We start from the raw sequence: 26,385 nt of genomic DNA on the forward strand, positions 1-26,385 counted from the left end.
AGGAAGCGGAGAGGTTGCAAAATGAAAAGAGGGTATGGAAGGTGAGAGGGAAATGCCAGGATTCCAAGAGAAGGAACAGCATGGGGACAGAGAAAGAGTTGCTAGAAGTACGATGCTGGGCTGAGGCACACCAAGGGAGGGGCACTGAGCCCTGCAGAAGTCAGAAACCAAAGGCAGTTACAAAGGCTGTATATCACAGACATGGAAGTGGTGTCATCTTGTATTTTAATGCAAAGTTTAATGTCAAAATCCTTTCAAAGAGAAGCAAAAAACCCAACCTGCTATCTATTTTTTTAGCTCCCCCCATCCCTTAGCTCCTCAGGGAATGGCCAAGGCTGGCTCCCGGGAGTGCACTGCACCACAGGCCCAGGGCTGGAGAAGGCACGCAGCAAAACATTCATCTAAACCCCAAAACAAACAAAGGAAAAAAGACCAGGTTTCACTTTCATCTCTTTTAAATAAGTATCTTGCTAGATGAAAAACCATTTGCTATAGCCATTGCAAGAGTAACTTAAACCAAGCCGTTCTTTGAGCAGATGAACTAGGGAAGCCACGTCTTGCATGGCTGAAGCCTCAGGAGGGTGAGGAGGGGGAGCACTTGTGGCAGATTTTCCAGCAGCTGAGTCTCTCTGTCCCATCACCTCCCGTGTCAGAAGCGCTGAACCCGCTTCCCACAGCCAGACTGCCTTAAAGAGCCAACGGCAGAGCACTCAGACGCTGCTCAACGAAATAGGTAGGAATTTAGTCTGGTGGTGATTTCTGCCTCTGCCAAATTCAGCTGAAATTTGCCAGTGGGCTGAAGAACATACTGTTCTTGCCTAAAATTTGTTCCATGGGAAACAAGGTCAAAGTAAAGAAGGCGCAAATCAAAGATCACTTTACCAAGGGAGGCAACACCTGACCCTTCCTGAGAAAGGCACCTCCTCACGATCACTCTCCTGCACAGCTCAGCGAGCAAAACTTCCCGGGGCAGCCCCAGCGATGCCCTCTCTGCCGGCAGGCTCAGCCACGGGGCAGCCGGGGAAAGCCACGCTGTTAGCCACTCCAGACACACCTCTACAGAAACCTCTGTCCTCTGAGACGCTGTACCCGCCGGCAAATATATCACTATACAAATTTGCACCATGTATCTTCTCCTAGTGCCAGTTCTTTTGACAATGTAGAAAAATAAAAGGCAGTCCGTTTTGTTAGCAGTCACTGTGTGCATATTTAGCAACTTTAGCCAGCGATGCCAAAGTCCTCTTCAGTAATGCTACGGGGCCAGATGGCTCACAGTCACACATCATAAATTCCTTTCTGCTATTTCCATCTTGTATTTACCCAGCTCAGTGTGTAACAGCTACTGGCGTTGAAGGCTTCCTTTTTCAGAAACATCTGTGGTTTTGATAAGTCTTTGTAGGTATGGAAAAGCCTGAAGTCCTTCAGCTCCAGCTCCCGGAGCAGACTGTACCAGTACCGCACCACGGTGCTGTCGTTGCCGCTGACCTCAAACCCAGGCCAGTGGATGTGCACCTCAACGACCAGCTGTCCTATCTGCTCAACAACATCTTCCAGGATCAGGTTTTCCAAAATTTTCCACTCGGCACTCTCCACATCTGCCTTGAGGACATCAATCTGCAACAAAAACACCATTACTATGTGAAAATGAGCAGCTTTGCAGTTATTGTGAGTAACATCTGAGGCCAGGCTTGGCCATTTTATAACATACATAATTGTTACTATGTGCAATTCCTTTTGTACCAAAAAAAGAATTAAACAAAATCTCAGAGCATCATAGGGCTAACATGGACAGTACGTGAACTTTCACGCTTCCCTGTTCACAGCCCTCCTCCTCCTGCCTCCAACTCTGGGTCCGAAAAGCTTTGTACCCCGAGGTGTCTGATGCAGCTCATCCTACAACCAAAGCATGTTACTGCTCCTTCACAAATCTTGTAGTGGCATCAAAGCTATGGAAAAAGGAAACCCACCAAACTAAACAAAGACACTAAGGTATTACTGTTCCTTACTTCTCCATCACAAAATCCTGTGACAGTGATTACTTGCACCACAGTAGAGTGGGGTCTTCGTGTGTCAGATGCTACTGGCACCACACAGATGCAAGAGAAGGCAAAAGTGAAATGAGCGAGGAGGACCAAATAAAACAAAATTACGCAGAGAGCCTGCAGGGTTTTAAGGACAGACCCTCCAAAGAAAAAGGGAGAGCAGCAAAGAAGCCATGAAGCTGTCTGAAGGGAAAAATATATCTAATAGGAAAGCGCCCTGTTTCAGTTTTAGACCAATCCTTAATTTTGTAGCAAGATATTCAGCAATCCAACTTCTCACAGCCCAACATAACTGTGGGTAGACTTTACTTGGAGATTAGATGGGGAAGGGGAGTTGTATGCTTTAATAAAAACAGAGCATTTCATCACAATTTCAGACCGGGTAGAAAACGATGACTGCTCAAGGCCCTGCATTCCTAAAGCCAAACAGGGGAAACTTCCCCCGTGACAGCGGGGTTTGCCTAGGTCGGTTCCACCTGAGCTGCTGCTTCTGCCCATCTGCTCACACTCAAGATTCATTTGAAGTGAAAAACTAGAACACTTTATTTAGAGTCAAGAATAGTTTAAAAAAAACCAACACCTGGCCACGGCAAGGGGCGGCCACATCTACCTTCCCTTGTTCTCTGGCTGGCTGACTGGTGGCACCAGGGTCTGATCTGCTGAGGTGCCACAGCCACGTCAGCCCTCCTCAGGGGCTGTGCTCCACCGCTACAGATGGCCACGGGATGGCAAGAATCGGTAGGTGTCAAACACTTGCTGTTTCTCATCTCCATCTCTAAAATGAGGGTATTAAGCACTGAACACCCTCCGTACGGTGGAAGGGTTGTGACAGTTTTGTGGGACAAGCTGTAAAACAGCAGAAAACAAAACACTGCATTTTCAGAGCAGGACTTGGAGAGTGGGACTTGAATGAGGTCCACGGTCACAGACTGAATGATGACAAGCCAAGCCGCTGCTCATCTGCTCATTAAGGCGGCATTGTGCCTCCTCCACACTGAGGGAGGCAGGGGGCCAGTGGAAAACGACTGAGGGATTATGGAATTAAAACCCGTATTGTGGCACGTCCGCACAGGGAGCAGAGAGGAAGGCTGCACAGACAACCTTACCTCTGGTATTGCCTAACTTGACTCTGCAACAAAGAGCCTGTCAGTCAGTCTGTCCATCCGTGGGTCAGTGAAACAGTTTAACACAGAGCTCCTTTGGGTTCAAGGGGAGGTTGAATGTAAATGATGCTGCTCATGTCATTTCAGCTGAGAACTACTTCATGGTAGAGCTCACTTGTTTTCCTTTATACATTTAAATAGGTTACTTATTTTTCAGACACCAACTCGCAGCTCTACCTGTAATGCAATTTTGTAGGTAGGTGATTCCACCTGGGTGCAGTTGCCATAGGACCGAGCTGCTGCACTTCAGAAACCACAGGCTTTTATCTTTGGGAGACTTCTGTCACTTTGAAAGGAGATAAATTATGCAACATCTTTTTTTTTTTTTTTTCAGGGGTAAGAGGGAGAAATGTTTCTAAGTGTTTGCTTTTGTTTTCCCATGATCTTGCTTTATGGCAACAGCAGGACATCTTTTTCCCATGGTAATGTTTCCAGTCATCATCCAGGTTTGTTTGCTTTTCCCTTGTGACACTGACTGCTGCTCCTGCTACTCAGCAGGCGCTCTGCACGCTCTGCGCTGTATTTGCAAAATTGATCCAAAAAGTGGCTGCTAACCAATGTTTCGGTAGCATAAAATGAGATACCGAAGTAACTGCTTAAACACACACTGAAGTGACCAGGGAAGCTCATGGGGATGTGCTGCATACACAAACCAGAAGCTCTGTGTTGCCTTCAGTGCCCAGCACTGCTCAGAGACCTACAGGGAGGAAGGTCTCTACACACCAACTTTTGTGACTGCCTTCCAGGCGAGGCGTCCATCTCAGCCCAGAGTCTCCGTTTTATGCCATGGATAGGGGAAAATAAATGGCAAACCAGCTTTGTGTCAGAGTATCCAAGTGAATAACAAGCGTCCTGCTAACATCAAACGCGGGTTTTGTGATGATTACACCGCTCAGGAGATATTTACCCTCCTTGATAAGCAGAGCACTACTGATAAGAAATGCACTACCGCCTTCCAGACGCCTTGATTCAAAGTGCCACTGAACGGATTAGGGGACAAATCTATCAATTCAGAGCTCTAATTCACCTGGGAGCACAGCTGGAGCCTGCGGCTGAGAGTAAATCCTGGGGGGCAAAGATCTACAGTGCCTGAAGGTAAAGGATGGCAGTCAATAGCCCACCGGTTTCAAGACTAAGGCTGGTTCCTCTTATCTTCCACAAACTAACTAAGGTTATCAGTCAAAAATGCAGTTTTTGAAAAATGTTTTCTCAGCGTTTAGCTCCCTTGCAAAAGCACTGCAGCACTGTAGCAGTTACACTCGGAGAAAAAAAAAAAAGGCAGGCCTTTCCTCATGCACAACCAAGCATATAAAACAGCTGAATAAGAATGTGTTTTAGTTAGCAAAGGTTAACACGTACAGTATGAAGGCTCATTTCTTCTTTTTAGGGTAATGACTTGTTACAACTGTGCATCATTTCCTAAAGCAGAGATCAGAGCTCTGTTTGCCTTGATCGTTTTTGAACTACCAGGGTTAACAGGGATTTCAGGCTCTGCGCTGCCCCATGGGCACCATTTAAAGCTCCCCGTGGAGAAGAGTCAATTGAGAGCGAGTAGCTGGAGGAAGCAATTTAGCTGTATTACTTCCAGCATGAACTCAGCATGTGGAAGCGGCAGCCAGGAAAGGCAAAACCAGCAAACGCGGTGTAAGTCAGGCAAGGAGGATCCCTCCCTTTCCGTGGGAGCAGCTCTGCGGCAGAAGGTGGGAGCAGGGAGAGAGGAGAGCTGGTTACGGCTTTCAAGCAGAGGAGCGGAGCTCAGAACCACAGTCCTGCACTCGGGATTTGAGGCTGCGAGGAACAGCCCTCTGTTCCAGCTCCCTGATACAGGCTTACCATTTTGACATCAGCTGTACAGCAAGAACAACTCTGCTTGCTTATGCACCGGTTCTTCCTCTCTCCACCTAAGTACAATTTTCTATTTTCAGCAGACAAAACTCTAGAAAAAGCTGTCTAATTCGTATTTTGATAGCGTGTGGCTTTGCAGGCAACAAACAGGTTCTTGAGTGTGGGTTTTTTAAATGTAGCTTCCCTCTTTTTCCCATCTGCAACCTTTCAGCATACGTTCTTCACTTTCTTTCCTTTCAAAATGCATCCACAGCCCCTCCTCACCAGCAGGCAATGGCTTGGATGTTAAGTCCCTTTCATTCCTTTTTATTCCGAGCCGAGGCTGTAATTGATGGCAGACAGGATGCCACGTAGCCTAATAGCAAATTATGCTCCCAGCAGCTTGCAACTGCCTCTCCCTACACCCCCTGCGATCCATGGGAGGAGGAACCATCCTTGGCTCTCCCTGAGCCATCCGTCAGGGAGACTGGGACTGCTGTGGGCACGGTCTGAGCAACACCCATACTGAATTCAAAAGAAAAGTCAATCACTGTACAGTGATGTAGAGCTCCAAACAGCAGCACTTCTCCCTCAGATTACCTCCCTTCCTTCCTACTCACATGTACAAGCCCCTCTGTGATGGTCTGTACGGCCAACTTAAAAAAGACTCTGGGACAAATGTGTCATTTGAGATTATAGGCACCCAATGTGACAGATTGGGAACAACTTCAAGTATCTGCTTAAGGCATCAAAGCCACAGAGCTGGTTTGTGCAGTCGGGTGCTTACATGGTCTGTGGTCTTTTTTTACAGTAAAGGGCAACTGTACAGTTGAAGTCACTCACACAATATACACATCACTGAAACAGAAATCCAGCAGTGAGTGCAGACGAGCTTCATTCCTCTGCTCTCACCATTGATCCTCCACAGCCTTGCAAGCGACAGAGAAGTCTTTTTTTCTCCCAGTTTCAGCGATGCGCTTCCATGAAAGCATTACACAGCAGGGGCAGGATATTAAGTCATTTCATGCTTACCACTTAAGCTGGAGAAAATGTTTCAAAATCATATTAAGAAAACTTATTTAACTTTCTCTGACGGCCAACTGTCAGTACAGCAACAGCTTGCCAGATGCAGTAATGGCCCCAGAAAACGTACCCATCCAGAAAGCCCACCTGGTGCCTGCAAGAGATATCAATCTCAGCTGAGTGCTGAGGAGCGCTACCAGCACTTAGCCCATGCTGTCCCACTGGGGACTGCTCCCAGCAAGGACCCACGTGGGCACCCCAAGTGACTCCCTCCCACAGCTCCAGAGCCCAAGCGTGGGAGCAACCTGGCACTTTTGTTCCACACTTTTTCCCTTGGTCTCTGATTCCGAGACATTTCCCACATACTCCCTCCATCTGGAAGCAATTTCTCTCTGAAGACTCATTACAGAAAAAGATACACCACCCATCATCCTCCACTCCAGCCCAGTTAAGCGATGTCACTTACTCCAGTGGGCAGGCAGAGAAGAGGACTGTTAGCTGGCAGGAGGCTTTTTCCAATGCCACTTTACCAGAGGACAAAATAATCTCTGGACAAACAACCGCCACCTAACTTAGGAGATCAGCATGGCCTGAAATCCTTTCTCCCTGTCTGCATTTGGTCAGGAGGCTGCAGGGTTTCACCTGTGGCTTTCCTGTCATCACAAACATCTTTCTTCACTGTGGGATTAGTTCTTGGCATCTTCCCATCTTAACTCATGCTGGGCACTGGACCAGCCAGAGATGGCAGCTTACTCGCTAATCATCTTCTGGTCATAAAAATAATGTATGTCCCCAAGACTGAATCGATTTTCAGACAGGTCTGATGAGTTTAGCCAGCATTACACTACAATGACCTTAAAGCTAGAATTATTGTGCTTAACATTGTCTAGCTTTCTACCCAGCAAGACCAAGGTTCCTGTGTCACCCAGAGAACAGGACTTACAAGCCCTCAGCATGGGGCAGGCCGACTACACATAGGCAATCCTGAGGGAGAGGACCTTCTCCTCATAAAAATCCTGAACATCAGAGATCTTGGTTCCCCACCTCATTAAACTGAGACCAGTCTCCAGAGCAGGCAACAGAAACCTCACCACTAGCTGAGGACTCAAAAGTGATGCTTTCTCAGAGGAAAGAGGGTGAAGAGCCTCCATGAGGACATGAGGCCCAACGAGGGCATGAGTCGCCAAACAGTGACCTCCTCACCTGCTCAGAGTGGCAGTAGCTCACAAGTGAGCATCCCCGCTCAGAAATACTGTGTCCCAGCTCCCATTTGCACCATGTTACCTTTTTCAGTTTGCGTGGCTCTTCTGTTGTACAGAAAAAGGTGAAAACAACATCTCCTCACCAGTCCCTCAATCCAAAGGCGAGATTGCCCAAGTGGGGAAAATCCCACAAGGGAGCTGCAGAAACCCTGATCTTAAATTATTTATCAGCCTGATCAGCAGCAAGAGGTCTGCTCGCCAAAGCCCATGCTGCCAACAGACACTTTAAATATTGCATTTATCCCACCAGCAGCCGACAGCCCAGGCTGGAAGCGCAGCCGCTCCGCGTGCAGCCCTGGCCGAGCACACGGAGTTGCTCTGCGAAGAGTACATTCAGCCATCCAATCTCACAGGAGATGTCCTGCTGCCCGCTCCCCCCGCAAAGCGGGGAAAATCCTTTCATTTCTGTTCTTTTGATCTCCTCTGCCAGACGCTGCTGGATGCCTGTGGGAACGGATGTTTACTCAAAAGAATAAGTGCTGTACGCTGGACCCTCAAGTCTCTTCATTAAAGGGGAACAAACGCTTGCAGTCTGTTTGTGTTGCCCCAGCACCAAGCAAGGACAGTGGGACCCGGCTCCGTGCTTACATAAGGCCACATTATCCCGGTCCTGCAAAACGTGAAAGCCAGCAGTACCACCACAACCGCATTAGGAGGGAAGGAGGGGGCAGTCAGCGTGGGAGGTTTGCATTAGAAGGCAAATAGTTACGCAGCAACTGAACCTGAAGCCTTGAGGAGCAAGACCTGTGAGTGTGTTCACACATGCAAGGGACAGAGGGCTTATGCTACTGTAAAATGGTTGTACCTAGTAAACAGCATGCAAGACCTGCTAGTGTTTATTAATATAGTGCTCATGGGACCTTCAAAATGTAAGTAATTGAAGAAAGGGCTCAGAGTCCCATCTTCAAAAAATGTTCACCATACCAAGAACACCTCTTGCAGGAAGGGATCATGCAGCCCTGGTATAACTGAGTAGCTCCGATTAAATCTCGTGGAGAACCTCGTTCCCATCTGCGCTAGCCAGTGTGATAAAGTCCTTTAAGACTACATCCCTTCATGGGCTCTATTTGTTTCACTCCATTTCTGGTCCAAGGTGCCAACCTGCCTCTCTTCTGCTTCACTGTTTGTCTGTCCACCCCATGGTTTGCTTGCAAGCAGGAAGAAAGCTGCATGTTCCTGAAAACATGAATAAGGAACATCCTGAACTGCTTGCATGACTAGGAGATTTCATCTGGGACGGGCAGTGGGAGGGGGAAGGAGAGCTGCTGTGGCTTTGACCTCTGGATTTCAAATTTCTGAGAGTGGAGGGATACCTTAAACTGCTGTCAGATCAAAAATGAGACCAGAAAGGATCCAGACACTAAGGTGAAAGTATTCAGACAAGAGATGGCCAATTCCAATGACAAGAATTTGTAAACCGTGACAGGAGGAGGGATGAGCTACCAAGGACAAACATGGAGGAAAAAAATTACATTAATTTACAGAGCTCCTAAGTGTTCTGGATAGAGCATTTATCTAAATGACTTGTTAATGTCAATTACTCCCTGCAAATTGTGAGAAAGATGGGTAGCGGGGAAAGACCAAGATGCTATGGAAAGGGGGTTGATCTTGATTCTCATAAAACCAGCGTCATGCCATGGACCACCACCCTGAGCAGATGTTCAGCACCCTGGCCGAATTAAAACTGTACAGATTAACATTATGGCACTTAAGCAGGAGCTGGGGAGTGTGCACACGGGTCTGAGCTCAGCAGGTGCCCTGCATCTGGTACCACCTTGTGAAGCAGGGCAGGTTCCCCAGGCTCCTGCCAAACTCCAGTTTCGTTGGGAGGAGGGAACCAGAAGTGACTGGCTTCTTACAGCAGCAGCATACCAATGATGACTCCAGGGTGCCTGCAGCGAGTGCCGTGCTCTTCTGAATGCAACTGTTTGACACTGAAATAGTGGCTGCGCTGCTGCTGTTGAAAAGAAGGTGGAAAGGCACACCAGTGCACCGTACTGTGCTGGGAATTGAACACAGCTTGTGCAGCCCTCTGGTAAAGCTGTGGGGAAGCAGATTTTTAACACCTGATTTTTCTGAAGGGTCTTCCCTAACAGCAGCAGCAACAAAAAAGTAAAATAAAACTGTAAAAAATCCTGCTTCTTTTCTAGTTTTTAGCAGACAATAATATGCTTTGACAGTGTTTTGTTTGGGTTTTTTTGTTTGTTTGTTTTTTTAAAGAAGACTTGCCTAAGTTCTGTTTCAATAACAAAATACTTTCATTACAATTCAGGCATTACACTAGTCCTTTTCCTAGAGGAAGAAAAGGCTAAGGATTGCACCACATTCAGTCCACGTTGTCATTAAAAAGATCTTCACCCCATGCCTGACAATTGCATACTAAACAGCACCTTCAAGTTGCTCCCTAGAAACACCCCTATTCTTAACAACATCTTAAGAACTGCTCCTGGTGGAAAGAATTTAAATGAGGTGAAAGGAGATGTAAAGGACCAAGAGAAAACCCTGTAAAGGAATGTGTATGAGACATTCCTTGCATTCAACACAGGGAGTTGGGAGAGGTGGTGAGCAGTAAATCACTGTCCAAAGACCTTTGCTTCCAGAAACATGAGGTTGTCAGGCCCACTTCTCCCTGCAGCCAAACTCTTCAGTCTAGTTACAATTAAAATACTTTACACAGCAGCTGCCTCAGCTGACTAAGCAAATGAAGAGTAATTACCACTTTGATTTCATTATCGCTAAAATTAAAAAATACATACATCCAGGAAAGAAACACTGTGTGTCAGGAGCTTGCACATTACTAAGGGGTAACCATTACAAGGTTACAGAAAGCAGCATTTCCAACTGCAGCTGGAAACATCTGCACCAGTTCAATTTTCAGCAACTGGAGTAAAATTCGCTAACTCCCTGATGCACCCCCAAACAAAAGGCTCATGCACAGCAAACAATGGTCAAACTGCAGCTCTACTGTAATTCCAAGGAAACTGGTCATGTTAGACAGAAAATTAATTTGGCCCAGCGTGTACAAACATAACCTCAAAGGGACGGAATGCCTGTGTTATGGGCAACAAGTCTCACAAGAACTCATAAATCAAATTACAGAGCTAGAGGCACATGCTTATTGTAGAATAACATGCTCTCCAGCACTCTGAGCTTTTGCTTTAATGGGATGACTTCAAAAAAACACAAAGCTTTACATTTTCCAGCTAGCTTGCCCAATGTTATTATCTGCAGTGCTCTCCCTTTCAGCACAACCAGCACAGAAATCAGGCATGTGAGACAGGTTTGCAGAACTTTGAAGTCCCGATCTCAGGACTTGTCAGACAGATGCCAAGCACAGAGCTGAGTCTGGAGTCACCACCACAGCTCCCTACACATCCTGCAGTTTCTTCTGGGTGCATGCCTTGAGGTTATCATACACCTGCACAGCAGGTCTAACTCCTTCTGCGTTCATTCATAGCTTTCTGGTTCCACACAGAAACCGGAGGCTGGAGCTGGAGCAAAGAACCAAATGAGGGAATTAACACACAGATTTTTAAGGGTGTGCTCCCTCCACACTGCTCAGGTCCCCCTTCCGTTCCCATTGCATCAGTGTGTGCTGCTGCTGCCCAGGCTGCCTGCTGCCAGCCACCGACACCGCTGTCGCCTGCCCTGGAACCGTAGTGTGCATTACCTGGCCTCCACTTCTTAGCGCTTCTAGTTTTTGTGGATTGCTTACACATGCACGCGTTATCCACGTGGCTCAGGTCACATCTGCTAGCATTTTCCCACTACGTGTTAAAAACAAAACCAAACCAAAGCCCAAATACACACATACGCTACATCACTACAGCAGACCTGCGCTGCTCACAGTGGCAAGAAGCTCCTTCAGGAATAACCAACCCACAGTAAATATGAAACTGCAAATCACTCTCCTAATCAATGATTCCAAATATCCACTTTGAGAGCTGCTGAAATAATTGTCTGCCAGGAAAACAAGACATAATTGGGACATCCAGAGAACTGATATGTAATTACCACTTTTATTTCCTGCAGCACTGCAGAGAGGGGCAATGCTTCTTGCAGGTTTGGGGGACGTCTCTTTCTCGCCACTAATGGCATTTTCTTACACAGCAGCAGTACTAGTGTTTGAGGATGTTCCAACATGTTATTTAAGAAAAAGAGAAAAATAGGAAAAGGTGGTCACCAGTGTCAGCTGGATTGTCCCTGCATGATACTGAGGCAAGTCACCTGAGGTGCGATGCACTTCGCCCAGCCCTACACATCTAAACCCAAACCAGCTGTCCAAGCTCCCTTTATAGACCAGAGAAAAGAAGAGGAGGCGAAGGGCGCTTCTGAAGGGCGATTTGAGATGTGCTGTTCACATCATCCAGCCTGTTTCAAACGTCTGCCCTTGGATGAGATGAACTGCACCTTAATGGTTTCCCTTGAGTTTATGAGGACCTCAACAGCTATCTCAAATGTAGAAATTTAAGTTAATGGAGGTGAGTTCCATGATCCTCCATCCCCTGGCAGGTCATTTATTTAGATTATAAGCTCTTACAGCTATGGTACTAGATCTGCCCAGTGCAAAAAGGGTCCAGTGCTAACATGGGACTTTACTGTGCCAAGTTACTCCTACTACAAATAGGCCAGGACCAGCCATTTACTCTTTAAAAAAATCACTGCTCTGGGACAAATCTCTTTCTACTGTGTCACGCAGAAACTGATATAACAAACAGACCGTCTGATGTGTCCCCATAAAAGCAAATGAGATAAAAAGTGGTGGCAGTGCAGACATTTCCAGGGGAGGAAGGAGAATAAGATGGTCACAGACTGAGCCCTCATTGGGACTTCTGAATAGTACTGATTGCTGATGCTCCAGCAGCAGAAGGGGCAGCGAAACACAAGTAAGATGTTATGGGAAATACAAGATCTCTCATGTCAGAGAAGACTTAGAGAGGCCGGTATGACGACCCTGCCAAAGCAAAGGCTGTTCTTCACAAATATATCTGGGTGGTAAATAACAGCTGCAGAAAAAGGGGCCACTTAAGCCTAAAGACCACCAATTACACAAAACTTGGATGTGAAAATAATGAGGCTAAAAAGCAGATGAAGGGTGGGTTTTTTCCTTTTAGAATTGAGATTCTGGAAAAGCCCCAAATAAGCATAATAAAACAAAGAAAAAATTAAGCCCTTTCAAGACAGAACTCCAAACATTTACTTAAGGATTTGTACAATGCAGCAATTGAAGAGATCTGGTCTCATTTGGTCTTTCTAACGCTAAGTCAAATGGAGCAGAGTGCAGGTCTGAACTTGTGCCTCCTGCTCCAGCAAGATGAAGGGGGCTGTTCCCCAGCTGCAGCAGCAGCAGCAGCGACAAGGACAAACCTCTCTGCAAGAGCTCCTGGGCTTCTGAGCTCCTGGCTTCTTATCCTGAGCTCAGACTTCCACATCAGGACATAGACCAGTTTGCAGGTGCTCATCAACCGGTAATGAGGACCTTCTGTAAGCGAAGATGGCAGCTGAGCTGAGTTTAGAAACAGTGGTGGCATCCACACGTTGAACTTGGGCACAGAAGCCCCTTAGCAAATGAAATTCACGCTAACCAACCCCCAGGCTCCCTGTGTAATACCTAAGTCTACCTTTGCAAGGGATAATCAAAGTTAAATGATTTTGTCTAAGCAGGGTCTAGAATACAAAAGACTTTTCTGGCCCCTCCAGTCCTGAAGTGTGTGTAGTAAAGAGTAAGCATAGATTTGCTTGCTCCAAAACTTGAACATGGACTTTTCCCAACCTTGGAGAGCTAATTTTTTGTTTTGTCAATCAAATCTCCACACAAAACCAAGTTGTTACACAGTTTTCCCAGGGCTTTTATTCTGTATTTATTTGTGTACTGCCAAGAGAGATGATTTTCAATTTTCTTTAATCTTTGCTCTTTCCCACCAGTCTTCACAAAACCGAAAGTGCAGCACAAAATAGACTCTATAGTATCTGCTTTAGGAGAGGGGCAAGTGATAAATTACTTGCCTAGGAGGAGATGAGGTTATTAACCAAAATGGCTTCAGGGTGTAGTGTTTTGAAGTTGTGTTGAGTATTAAATAGCAGATGAAAGGGAGGAGGTTTCTCCTTTTGAAACCCTAAGTCTAAGCCTGTTCAATAAAATGAAGCAGGCAGTGGTTTTCAAGACCGGAGTGGATAAAGCCTTGAACAACCCAGTCTGACTTCACAGCTGGCCTTGCTTTGAGCAGGGGACTGAACTACAGGTCTCTCAAGATCCCTTCTGACTTGAATTATCTAGCGGCTCTGCATGAAGGAAGCTGCCCATTCAGCTATCACTAATCCATGGCGTACACCAGCATTGTAGCATCCTCACCCCAGTAGGCAGTTAGAGAATATGAAAGGGAAAACTTTCACAAAGCTGAACTCCACTGCAATAAGAAAGAAAATCTTGTGCCACTCAGTGGCTTTCTCCCTTTTTTCACACTGTTCGTCAGCAATGGACTACAGAGTGTGCATGTTCAACAAAAAAAATTGGGAGGAGGGAGGGAGGATTAGGAAGATCAATGTTTACATCTTTATCCTTTCCTGTGGATGATAAAATACTGTTCCTCTCAGAAGATACACCAGTAAATTTTCAGTTTAGATTTGTGTACCAGGAAACAGGACTCTCATGACATCCTTTGGAGATTATTCCAGGGTTTAAAAGATTTTACACTCTAGCAGTTCCCCAAAATACTTTTGACTACGTTTCCTTTGCCAGTCTCATCCTAATATAGTACTAGGTAAGTCCTCTACCTCCAGGCTATTTACAATCCCCAGAGAGTACGCCACATAGCCAATCAGAAAGATCAAGTTCTTTTAATCTATCCTCAAATCCACTCTAACAGCAAAAACCTGTTTGTATTTCTTGCCATAATAGCAGGATGGGTTTCCCTTTCTGTGGATGAGGTCCCAGTACTGACTGCAGAATAGCAAATGCACTCTTATCTAAGCCAGAGTGCAAACGAACCCATCCAAGGTCTTTGATTCCCTTGCACACAAAACCCTCAAATTGCATGTTTTCTTGTCAAGGCTACAACAGCAAGAACTCCAGGAGGCCTTGTCTGTCCTCTCTTCATCAGCCTGATCCAAAGTCTCTGACGTCAGTGGAAATAGTCTCAGTCACTTGGAGGGTCTTGGATCAAGTCCCAAATCTTAAAGAATCAAAGCAAGGAGAACACGAGGCATTAACTTCAAATGCAGCTGCCTGGAATTCCTGCCTTGAAGTGGGAACAAAATGACATTGAGAGTAGGCGGAAGGACTTTTAAAATTAAAAAGAATGGGATGAAGAGCATGTTTTAACTTTCTAATTGAAAAAAGCGCTTTGGAAAATATTCTATGAAACTGTTTTGAATTAACTTATTTATTCACTCAAGGGAACATTCCACTCACATTCACCAGAAGAATGAAAACCTGAATGTCACAGTATTTACTTTGATATTCTCTTAAAAAATTGGAGTTTATCGGTGTCTTTATGCAACATACAACTTCTCAGGCTGCCTTCCAAATTAAAGAAAAACTAAAAAGAACAATGTGAGGAGATTCAGCTATCCTGGTTCCAGCAGCCTGTTCAGGTATTTCACAAATAGGAAGTAACAGAAGACTGCAGAGTGTGTAACGGCTTTATCCTCACCGGGAGAAAGTCAGCTCCTGACTTCGCTGATGCCACAGGGGAGCTACCTGAATGCTCACAGAGCAAGAGGCTGCATACGCTGTTCATGATGCGCCAACACACTTAACCAAATCCTATGCCATGTGTACACAGCTAGAGGAAAGCCTACAAGTGTTACATGTGCATTATGTTCCTTAGCTGCTCTCCACCTGGCTGCTTTCATGCAGGATAACTTTTGCCCAAAAAGTTATATACTCAGAATTCATACCTACACCCTTCTCATTCACAGAAGGTCTTACAATCACTCCCATATTATACGATAACCTGAGAACTGACTGTTCTCAGTAGGTCTGGTGTATCACAAGACTCATACACTTTTTCTGGATCAGGTCATTAATCGTTTGCTCTGTGACTAACTCCTTTAAAATCAAAACAAGCCATGTAAGGCACATGTCAAAGGAAAGCCATCTCTCTCCCCAGATGTTTCACTAATGCACAGCCTAGTAGAGTTACAGTATGACTAAGAAGTAGAAAAAAGCTGTTTTTTCCTGCTCTTATCTTCTAAATGGTCCAATCAGTAGAGCTGAAGCAAAAGAAAATACTGAAGAAAAGCAAGAAATGAACTGAAAAGGACATCTTGCATTTTATAGTAACAAACCAAACAAACATTGCACTGCTTGCTTTGTAAATCTTACAAAAAAGCTCCTCCTTAGCTCAGGCTGCCTATTTCTTGATAAAGAAAGACAAGCAAAAGTAGCTGCAGGCAATGAAGTATATTAGCGTTTGAATTCAGGGTTGTATATCCTCTGAGGGAAGAAGTCTCTTGAAAGCAACCTAAGGAACTTCCTCAAATGTATTTTGGCAGCAGTCATTTAAGACTTGAAGATTTCTGATGTCTTTACAGTTCCTTAAAAACAAACTGGGAAATGTTAAAAAAACCACAGATCACTGCCAATTTCAAAACAGGATGTTTTTGTTGTTGATGACTGTAATTAGGACCAGTGACCTTGAAAATATAAACAACCCATCCATTACGTCTTCTAATTATTGTTGCAAATATTTTTTTCTCTTTATAAACTTGGTTGCATGAGTGCTTTAGTGCTTGTAGTCAGGCAATGACCAGACCTTCCACTGGACTGAAAACACTAACACTCAATGTCACCAACTAGTTGAAGGGAAAAGGAAGCGGGGGGAGGAAAGTATTTAGTATATGGCTAGTGATTTAAAATCAAAGTGGCTGTTATCAGGACACAGAAAATCAAGACAGACAAGGCACCCCTACAAGAAATGCATTACAAGTATTTCTGAAAAAAGACCCATTGTCAGGACATAACCTTGGAAAGTGCCTGAGCTCCCAAAACACCAAGGAGGAAGTTCTGCAGCTTTCCCAACACCTAATCCTACAGTCAGAAACCTGACACCAGTCACAGAATCATAGAATTGTTATGGTTGGAAGAGACCTTTAAGATCATCAAGTCCAACCGTTAACACTGCCAAGTTATCACTAAACCATGTCCCTCAGCACCACGTCTACGTGTCTTTTAAATGCCTCCAGCAATGGCGACTCAACCATTTCCCAAGGCAGCCTGTTCCAATGCTTAACAACCCTTTGAATGACAGCATTTTTTCTAATATCGATCCTAAAACTCCCCTGGTGCAACTTAAGATCATCTCCTCTTGTCCTGTTGCCTGTTACTTGGGAAAAGAGACCAGCACCCACCTCACTACAACCTCCTTTCAGGTAGGGAGCAATAAGACTTGTGTGTGTCTAAGTGGTGTAGTAAGTCGTTAACCATTTCCTCTTGGACATTGGGGGGATTCATTTGGCTCCCCATCCAGCTCAGGAGGCTGGGTACCCAGAGAACAACTGGTCTGCCTACTAAAGACCGAGGCAAAGAAGGCATTAAGTACCTCAGCCTTTTCCTCATTCTTGGTCACTATGTTTCCCCCCGCATCCAATAAAGGATGGAGATTCTCCTTAGTCCTCCTTTTGTTGTTAATGTATTTATAGAAACATTTTTTATTGACTTTTACAGCAGTAGCCAGATTAAGTTCTAGTTGGGCTTTGGCCCTTCTAATTTTCTCCCTGCAGAGCCTCACACAATCATTGTAGTCTTCCTGAGTTGTGTGTCCCTTCTTCCATAAACTTCACCAGGCCAGTTTTCTTCCCCCACGGCTGGTGTTACAGCACATGGGGACAGCCTGCTCCTGCGCCTTAAAGATTTCCTTTTGAAGAATGTCCAGCCTTCCTGGACTTCTCTGCCTTTCAGGACTGCCTCCCAAGGAACTCTGTCAACCAGGCTCCTAAACAGCCCAAAGTCTGCCCTCTGGAAGTCCAAGGTGACAGTTGTACTAACCCCTCTCCTTACTTCTCCAAGAATCAAAAACTCTATCATTTTGTGATCACTATGCCCAAGACAGCTTCCAACCTTCACGTCACCCACAAGTCCTTCTCCGTTTGCAAACAGCAGGTCTAGCAGGGCACCTTCCCTAGCAGGCTTGCTCACCAGCTTCTTAGCTGTGTCCTTACCTTCTGATGTCCAAATTCATTCAATATTGTGCCCAGCTTCTTTGTGTTGCTGTGAAGTTTATGAGCAGCAATGGCCGGATTGGGATCCCTCCAGTCAATGGACAGGCGATGATACCACAGGTGCTGACCCTCATGAATGTGTGCTGACTTGATGCTGGGGTCAAAGCGATGCACCTCACATCCACTGTTGGCCATGCTGATCTCAAACTGGTTGTCATCGTTGCCTAGCCTACAAAACAAAAAAGATGTAACTACTAATGCTGCAAAAAGAACTATTAGTGTGTAGGACATTCTGAGGATTCATAGTAAAAGAAGGTAAAATCCAAGGTACCTGTTTCTGGAACAAAGTAGAAGCGGTGGAGCTGTTGTGCTCCTTCCTGATATAAATCTACAGCACTGAACACAGTCTAACCCTATTTCTGACAAGATAACCAGAAATAAAGCTAAGGGTCCACAATAATACCTGCTTTAGATTTGGAATAAGTAATTAGATAGAAGCAATTTAAAGGAACATGTGTTTTTTCCCAATGTCACGTTCATAATTGACCTTCATAAACTTTTAATGAACTTTTTCATTTATAGAGTGAAACTACTGGAGTTCAGCAGAAAATTCAAGCTCAATGCAATATATTGCACACAATTAGAATGAAGGGCTCCTTTCAGGGCAAGAAGTAAATCACTTTTACTCAGGCTGATAACCTTCCCAAACAGCTTTTCCTTAATTCAGAAGTCGACATAATTTGTAAGAAAGTAAATCAAACTTTAGAACTTTTGTGCTGCCATTATTCCTCTATTTACATTTTGTATTTATATATATTCCTCTATTTTCAATTTCCTTTTTCTTGACAAGATTACAATACCTTCCTTAGTCTCCACTGCAAAAAATTCCAATACCCAAGCCATAAGCAGAAGAGCAAATACATTTAAAACACATACAATACTGTTTTGTAAAAAATCAGGCATATTTCCCGCTGTGTTTATAATCTGGTGTTACAGAGATGAGCCATAATGGCCACCAACAGGGACAAGACACAAGAACCAAATGCCTTTCTCTCTCAGCACATAGGAAGACACAGATAAAAAAGCAAATTTTAAAATAACCCCTTCACAACAGTAGCAGAGTTTTTACACGACTTAAGAGAAAGATTGCCGTTAATTTGGCAAAGACCCCAAAAAAGAAGAAAAATTAATGGCCCCATCATACAGCAGTGTTGCTTCAGTCCCTTTTTCTGCAAGGAGAAGATGTACTTTACAAGGCTGTGCCATATCCCCACCTCCCACAGTCCATTGGTTCACACAGGGTACATTAAAACTAAAAAATTCTGGTATTTACCATTGCAATCACATATCTGGACCACAGGCCTTCCCTACTGCATAAAACAGAATGTCCTCTTCATTCCTGCTCCTCCAAGCGTGTTTCAAATGCTGTTCAAATCACGCATTAAACCTTAAACTTAATCAAAATTATGCTGTTGGATGTAGACAAACGTAGCGCTGGGAAGAGAATCAAGTTTTTTAAATCAGCGCTTCAACCAGTTGCACTAATTGAGAATATCCACTATGTACTGACACAGCATGGCATTTATCCATCATACCCAAACCATTACGAGGCAGTACGCTCAGCTGTACCATCACAGCACCTGCTACACTACGCCACAATTATCCTTAGAAATGGTGTGAGCCTGAAATAATTCTGGCTATTTGCATCAATACGTAAAATGCCATTCATTTTAAATCACGCTAAACTACGGGACAACATTAAGCCAGCACTCTGTTTTACATAGATGACATCCTGGTAAACTAGAATGAATCCAACTCGTGAAACAATGTTTGGCAGAGCATATGTTTTTGGAAGTTACCAACACGGTATGACGCTTGCTGAAATACCGGCTAAGCACAGTGTAACAATGCCCTATTAGAAGGTCTTCTCCTCAACCATCTTCCCCTTCAGGCATCCATTCGGGAAAGTAGGAGGAGACAGGGTTTGCAAAAACAGCCCAGCGTGCCTTTAAAGAAACAACACTATTCCACAGGATTCCAGCCTGTACAGCCGTGTGTAGGGAAGGAAAAGAGAGAAGTTTTCTTTTAATACATTCAACACACATTAGGAAAAAAGTTCAGAAGTTAACCAAGTGAATCGACATATTGTTTGCATGTGGCTTTCTACAGAAGGGACACTGATGAACAAAGACCAGCGTAATCCCTTAGGAATGAGAAGCTGGCTAAAAATGAACAACATATGAATTGTTGGGGACAGTTACAGCATTAAAGGGATGAGCCTACCAGTGACCGACAGACACATGCGTCCGTGACACACTTCTAACAGCCCCAGCTGGTACAATCCACGGGGCCAGATGCTTTTGATGTAGACAAACCTCAGGCTGCCTCCAAACAGATTGCTACTCACTTGGACTGCAAAGGGAGGTTCACAGCAGTGCAAAACAGATAAAAAAAGTAGATAGATGAGGGTGAAGAAGGTGCTGATATATCTTCTGGCACTCTAGATAACAGCTCAAATTTATGCCTAAAGAGAGATCTAATCAACAAATATTTAGGAGAGAAAATAAGGTCATTTCCAAAAGAACTGGTTTCAAAAATTCCTGCTTCACAAGTGATCACACCAAGGGATAACGCAGCATGAAAAAGGTAAACAAATGACGTCTCCTAAGAAGGATTTTGTGTTACTTAAAAAGGGACTGTGATTTTAGAAGAAAGGTGCGGAGGTCACACAAGACTAGAGAGGCCCTTCCCCACCATCAGGAGAGAGCAGCTGCCGCCTCCAGCAACAGCAAAATAAAATTGCGAAAGAGCCCGACCTATTTTTACTGTACAGGAGAAGAGAGCTCGGCACAGAGTCGGCAGTCGCAGGCAGTCCCCTGCAGCGGGGGCAGAGGTGGGCTTCCAAAGCAGCAGGAGCAGGACCCTGACCCGGGGGAGGGTCTCTCCTCGTCTTCGTGCGAGTGGAAGGGAAGGGCTGGCTGTCACTGCTCCCCACCGGCAGCAGGGCAGGGACGCTGACCCAGGACAGAGCCCAGCGCCACAGGGAGCGGTGTCCCTTGGCTGTCCCCTGCTCCCAGGGTCCCCAGAGGGTCACAGCACACAAAGCCTCACACTCGGAATAAACACGGGGCTGCAGCTTGCACTGAAGGGAGCATCGCGTCCGGCCCCCCCATGTCACGCTGGAGCACAGCGAGCGTGCAGGTGGCACAAAAGCTGCTTTGTCTCCTCCAGCACAGCTCCAGCAGACACCTGTAGCTGATCCAGCCCGGTGACTGCAGGTACTCCAGCTCCCACAGGGACCACAGGACAGAGCTGTAAAAACACACAGGTTAAGGTCCGGCTTCCCCTTTCTGTGTTCCCCCTCCTCCCCTTCTTTCTCCAAGGAAGATAACCGAGCTCTGCAGCTCGGGAAAAAAGAAGCATCCCCTGCCTGGATCCTAAAGCTCCTACACTAAGACCCACCTGAAAGGGCTTTTATTCAGTATTGCAGTGAGACTCTTTAAACCTCAACTGGTAAATTCCTGAAATCCTATTCATTTATATCATCCCAGCTTGAGTGCCTTCCTGTGGTGTTTGTAACAGACTTAGCTTAATCTAAGCAGATTTAGCACTAATAACTGAAGCTCACTAATGCATATTGCAATTATGCATCATACTGGGAAATCCTGTCCCCCAAGCAAAAACATTGCTGCCTCCCAGTAGGGGAAGCAACTAATACTAACCTAAAAAGATCTCCAGACATTTCAGACACTGCTCGCTCCCATTCGCAAGTACCCTCTTCTACAGCATTCAAGAAGGCAAAGCCTAAGCAGCATGTTTTGTTCCATTTTTAATGATACACGGATTTAATTCAGGATTCCCAGTAACACTCGCTCTGAACTTTCACATTTGTCCTCCATCCATCCTCTCCACAGAGAATGTTCTTCATTGGAAGCAGCTGCTCCCCCTTTGCTCTTTATGAACTGCATGAGATAACAAAAATGTTTAAAGGGGATTTGTGTCTTACTCAGAACAAAATTACTTTTCTGCCTGTCATAAGCTAAAGAAAGTGAGTCCAAGAGAAGGGTTATGTAGTAATGAGCTCCAAAGGCTGCAGAAGTAAACTGGAGGACTGAAGACTGCTGCTCCTTAACCTAAAGTATTTCCTTTTTATTTTTTAGCTGTTTCATGTGATGGTTGGGTATTTACTGCAAGTGTAGCTGATGATTGATGGGTGAGCCAACATCAATTTCAATCTCTGCTAAGCCCTACTGTTCCATGAGTACAGGAAATCTGGCATTTAGGCTCCCTGTACCATACCCAAAACAGCACCGCACATAAGGCACCGGTATCCATGCACTTGCTCAGATTCGTTCAAAACCATTACCAAGTTATCTCTGTGCTGGTCAGCTTTCTGCCAAATCTGCATTTCCTAGCACAGATGAAATCAACTCTCCATTGTGTCTACTGGCCAATTAAACAAAAATACTGTTCTCAACCCACGCTTGGTCCACAGCAAAAGGGAAGAGGGACATTAATGTAGGGGTTCAGGTCTAATATTAATGTTCATGTAACTTGAACTGCAAGGTGTAGATTAATTCCATTGAACTTTGAGTACTTTGCCAAGACATCTAAAGTCAGCAGTCATGTTATCCCAGACCTCCTCTATAATCAAACGAAAGCAATACCTACCTCCAGAATGTTATTTAGCTTAGCTGATTTTCCACCTGAATGTGCCTGCCTCTCCTTACTGACTACTAGAAGGAGCCTCAGGCAATGAGCCAGCACTACTACAGTCAAGCAGGTGAAGTCTGGACCTGAACATGGCATAAACACAGTGTCTCTCCTAACTTGCACAGGAACATGAAAAACTGAGTAAAAAAAAAATCATGTGAACCTGTATTTTGCATTAAAACCAGGTAAGTACAATTTGAAATAGATTGTAAAGAACATAAACAAAATAAGAAGCAACAGTAGTCGAGAGGAGTTTGCTCTCCATATATCTGATTTGTCTCTAAGGAGCGTGTTAATTGTTCTTCTGCCACAGAGCAACGCAACTGAACAAACCCTGAGGGCCCCTCACCCTCTGAGGAATTTGGTCTTTACAGCTCAATATAAGCTCGATCCAAATATAAGCCCACCCAAATTAACAGGAAACAGTCCCTTTGACTGCAGCATCCACTTGACGTTAATGGCTGGTGTTAACTGCCATGTGCTAATCGCTGAGAAATGCCCCGCTTCACAGACACAGCTCCTTGCTGTCCACCGTTTGTAAACCCACAGCAGCAAAATCACAGAAACAAACTGCACGGGTTCAAAAGAGATGAAGCCTTTCAATACAACTCTAACCTAAAGCTGGCTCCCAGGACAGCAAAGAGAGTTTTATGAGGCTGCAGCCGTGTGGAGATCTGTGTGAAACGGGCTCCGGATCCCAGCAATCATTCTCCTCATGCACCTGATGGGTAATGCAAAAGGCCAAGGGCCTGACAAACTCTGAGGGCTGACCTCCCTCCTCCTCCTGGGAACCAGAGTGTTTTACTGGCACGGAAACGGGCTGCATTTGTGGGTTTACTACTTGTGAAAGCACTTGTTCTGTGAAGAGCGAAAACTTCAATCTCAAGTGCTGTAAACATCATAAACACTACAAACGTTTTAAAATAAAGCCACAACTGGCTTTATTATTATCACTTTGCCACATGTTACCCCTGAGGTGCTTAGCAAACACACTCTCATATGGAAATGTACTATTTTGTCCCAGGGGTAGTTAATGAAATGCTGGCTAAGTAATGCTGCTGCAGCACCTGGCAATTATGCATTCATTTCTGCTCAGGGAAGATGCTGTTGGCTTCTCAGTTTATGTCATTAATTTCCATCTTCCTCTATGTGAACCACCACTCACTACTCACCATTAAGCAATTTATTTTCATACCAATAGTAGAAAAGCGAAGGAAAACCATGACCCTTATTGTGAAAGGTTTTTCCCTAAAAACAGAGTTTAGAGAAGCACACCAACACCTAACAAACACACCCCAACAAAGTCTGTATTTTAAAAGCCAACCTTGTTGCAGCCTGTGTTGCATTTATAGGGCTTTTTGAAGCGAGGTGTCATGAAACAACTTGCTGTCTTTAAAGAGCTTACCCAAGGGAATAGAGGCGGCACTGCTTGCTCCTGATGCGATGAATAAGGCTGAACCTCTCATCAAGACAGATCGACCAGGGCTTCTTTGCAGTTCCAGAGTGCCCTCTCAGGCTGTTCAGGTTCATGTGTTCACATGAAATCTGTTGAAATCAAAGGATGTTTCATTTTAAGACATAACTTTTAATCTGTTTTTAATTTGCCTTCTGGGGAAAGAGTGGAAAGAAGAAAAATGTTAATTGGTTTCATTTAAATCTGATTGTCAATCTGACACACAGCTATGGAGATTTGATGATATTTTTCCTTGTTCATCTGTTCTACTTGATGAAATGTAAGGCTTACATAATCCCCCAGAGAACAATGCAGTCTGAAAAGCAAATAATTAAGCATTAGTACTATACCCCAAAATCAATTTTCCTGAGAACAAGTTATTTTGGCATTAAAATGTTTACTTTTTTCTTTTTCAAACCTTGGAGTGGAATTTGCATCCTGAATAATGTTAAAATCATGTCATGATTCAAGACTGAAATCACAAGTTGCAGCGTCACTGCAATGTACACTGTATACCTTACCTAGAGTGTCCTGGGTCTCTGTTCCAGAAGGGATTTAGTCATTATCCCAACACATCCCCTCTCCAACAACAAAGGGATTTAAGCAAGTGCTTAACTAAACAGAGGAATCATAGCATGTGTGCCTACGCTGTGCTGGCTTAGACATCTAAAGTCTAAAGCCAGGATAAAAACACTGCAAAAGGAGAAGAGACAGAGACCCTGCAGGGACGAACATTGTAAGTCAAAGTCCTAGTAAAGACCAAGAAAGCAAGGACCAAAACGTGCTGGATGCATCAGAAACCTCGAAGTGTCAAAAATCACTCAACTGAGAGGTGAAGTCACCTTTGCCAGCAGCTGAGCCACAACAGCCTGCAACAGTCACAACACAGCGGCGGCTGAGCCACCATGGCCATGAGTAGGGTGGCCCTGTGAGTGTCACCCTACGGAGGAGCCCCTGCCTGCAGCACCAGCTCTGCCTGTTCGCCCAGCAGCTCGGGCTAGCGCTTCATCCCCAGGCTCTGCCACACCATTCAGCACCACCCTCTTCCTCCAGACCCCCCCGGCATGGAGCTGGGGGGTGCTGCTGCCTTTCCAGCATCTGGGAGCCAGGGCACAGCAGGCAATGGAAAGCCAGTGCAATTTGTATGGCTGTCACCATAGCAGTGATGAGGGGGTAAGGGGAAGCAGAAGTAAGCACCAAAGTAGTGGCTACTTCTGCCCAAAAGAGGCTGTGTCGCGCTGCACCAGCATCAGCTCACAGTTGGTTGTTGAAGGTCTTTTTAATCCACATGTAGCCCAGCCATGAAATTCAGGGGTTGCAGGGCACAGGCTGCTACAAGCAGTGAGGAAAGCGAAGACTGAGAAGAGTTGCAGGAACCCAACTGAACTGTCACAACGAAAAGTTGTTCTTTGGGCACAGTACCAACCCTGGCTGCAGGGATGGGGGCTGGCACTGCCAGAAAGCCAACAATAAAAAAGGTGGAGAGAAGAGCAGTAGAGACAAAACCAGTTTAAACATCAGTCCTGAACTGACTGTCCTCATCTTGCTCCTTCCTCTCCCTACAGCCCAGGCTCAGCTCTTGGTTTTAGCCAAACTAGAAAGCACAGGTCTGGCCCCAGAAATTGAAGAATTTTAGACAGGGGTGAGAGTCAAAACAGGAACCCAGCCTTTGCTGTGGCAGGCACTCTCCACCATGAGCCTTACAATAAGTAAATAAAATTCTCATTCTTTAAGAACCTTAAGCTCTGAAAGATCATTACCTGGACCATTACATCCAAAGAGCTGCATGCTGCATCACCACCTCCCTGCTCCTGCTCCACTCATAATTTCCATGGAAAATTCATAATAGCTAATATAGCATCTCTTCATGCTGCTCTCAGGATTCACTAAGTATTAAGCAATGATTTGCACTGCACCCCACTACCCATTTCCCTTCAGTCACATAACAATCAAGGAATAAATGGCATTGTAATAACAAGTACTAATTTTAAGACACAGAAGAATAATGTGCTCTCTACAGAAAACTAAGATTCTGAAATGCTGCCACTTAATCGACTCATGGCATTATGAGCAATTACAACACTCAGAATTTGGAGCATTTTTGATAGCTCTTGCTACTTAATAGCTCTTGCTATCAAAAATAAAAGAAACCCAACTGAATTCTGCCTTTAGCACCATCACCAGACTGTTGTGTGATTTATAGACCCTGATGCACTGGGTTCACATCCTGTTCTGGGCTTCTACTCACTACTATCACACAAACAAGAGCACATGTAAGATGCTTCTTCTGATCATTAGATACCAGCATTGAAAAAGCACTTTCTGGCCATACCTCGACCCTGCTAACGTGGCATCTTCCCCCTCCAGCAGTTCGAGCCACTCTTCAGTAATGGTAAGGAGCTGAACTCAGGCATAGTAATTAGTAGACACTTACTCGGTAAACAAAAAAAATGAGATCCCATGCTCATCTGTGTAAGCAAGATCCCATTTCCAGAAGTGCTCATACCAGCCATGGTGTTACTCTGTCAATTATTAATCCTATAACATCTGCCAGGTCCGGAGCAAGATTTCTTCTCATTTTTTGTTTTCACTTATGCTTGTTCCCCCCCACCAGGGTCAGTTACTCTGGGAACGAAACTTCTCGATTAGTATGTCAAAAGCAATAAACTATCTGCTAATTGATGTCCTTGTAGGCTTTGACCCAACTAGTGGAGTTTAGCAGTCTGCCACTGTTTATTAAGTCA

The 26,385-nt window shown here is 44.9% G+C and overlaps 1 protein-coding gene across 1 annotated transcript in view; it reads right to left on the reverse strand.

The window, feature by feature from the left end:
• Positions 1-209: 209 nt before the first annotated feature.
• METTL24 (methyltransferase like 24) overlaps positions 210-26,385 on the reverse strand; it is a 49,080-nt gene continuing 22,904 nt past the window's right edge. The window contains exons 3-5 of the mRNA XM_074150832.1: positions 23,594-23,733; positions 17,476-17,704; positions 210-1,614 (exon numbers count right to left, since the gene is read on the reverse strand). Of these exons, the coding sequence (XP_074006933.1) occupies positions 1,300-1,614; positions 17,476-17,704; positions 23,594-23,733 (684 nt within the window). The 3' untranslated portion in view covers positions 210-1,299. The remainder of the gene's footprint in view (positions 1,615-17,475; positions 17,705-23,593; positions 23,734-26,385) is intronic.

This window comes from Numenius arquata, chromosome 7 (genome assembly GCF_964106895.1).
Source record: "Numenius arquata chromosome 7, bNumArq3.hap1.1, whole genome shotgun sequence".
In the NCBI taxonomy this organism is placed as follows: Eukaryota; Metazoa; Chordata; class Aves; order Charadriiformes; family Scolopacidae; genus Numenius; species Numenius arquata.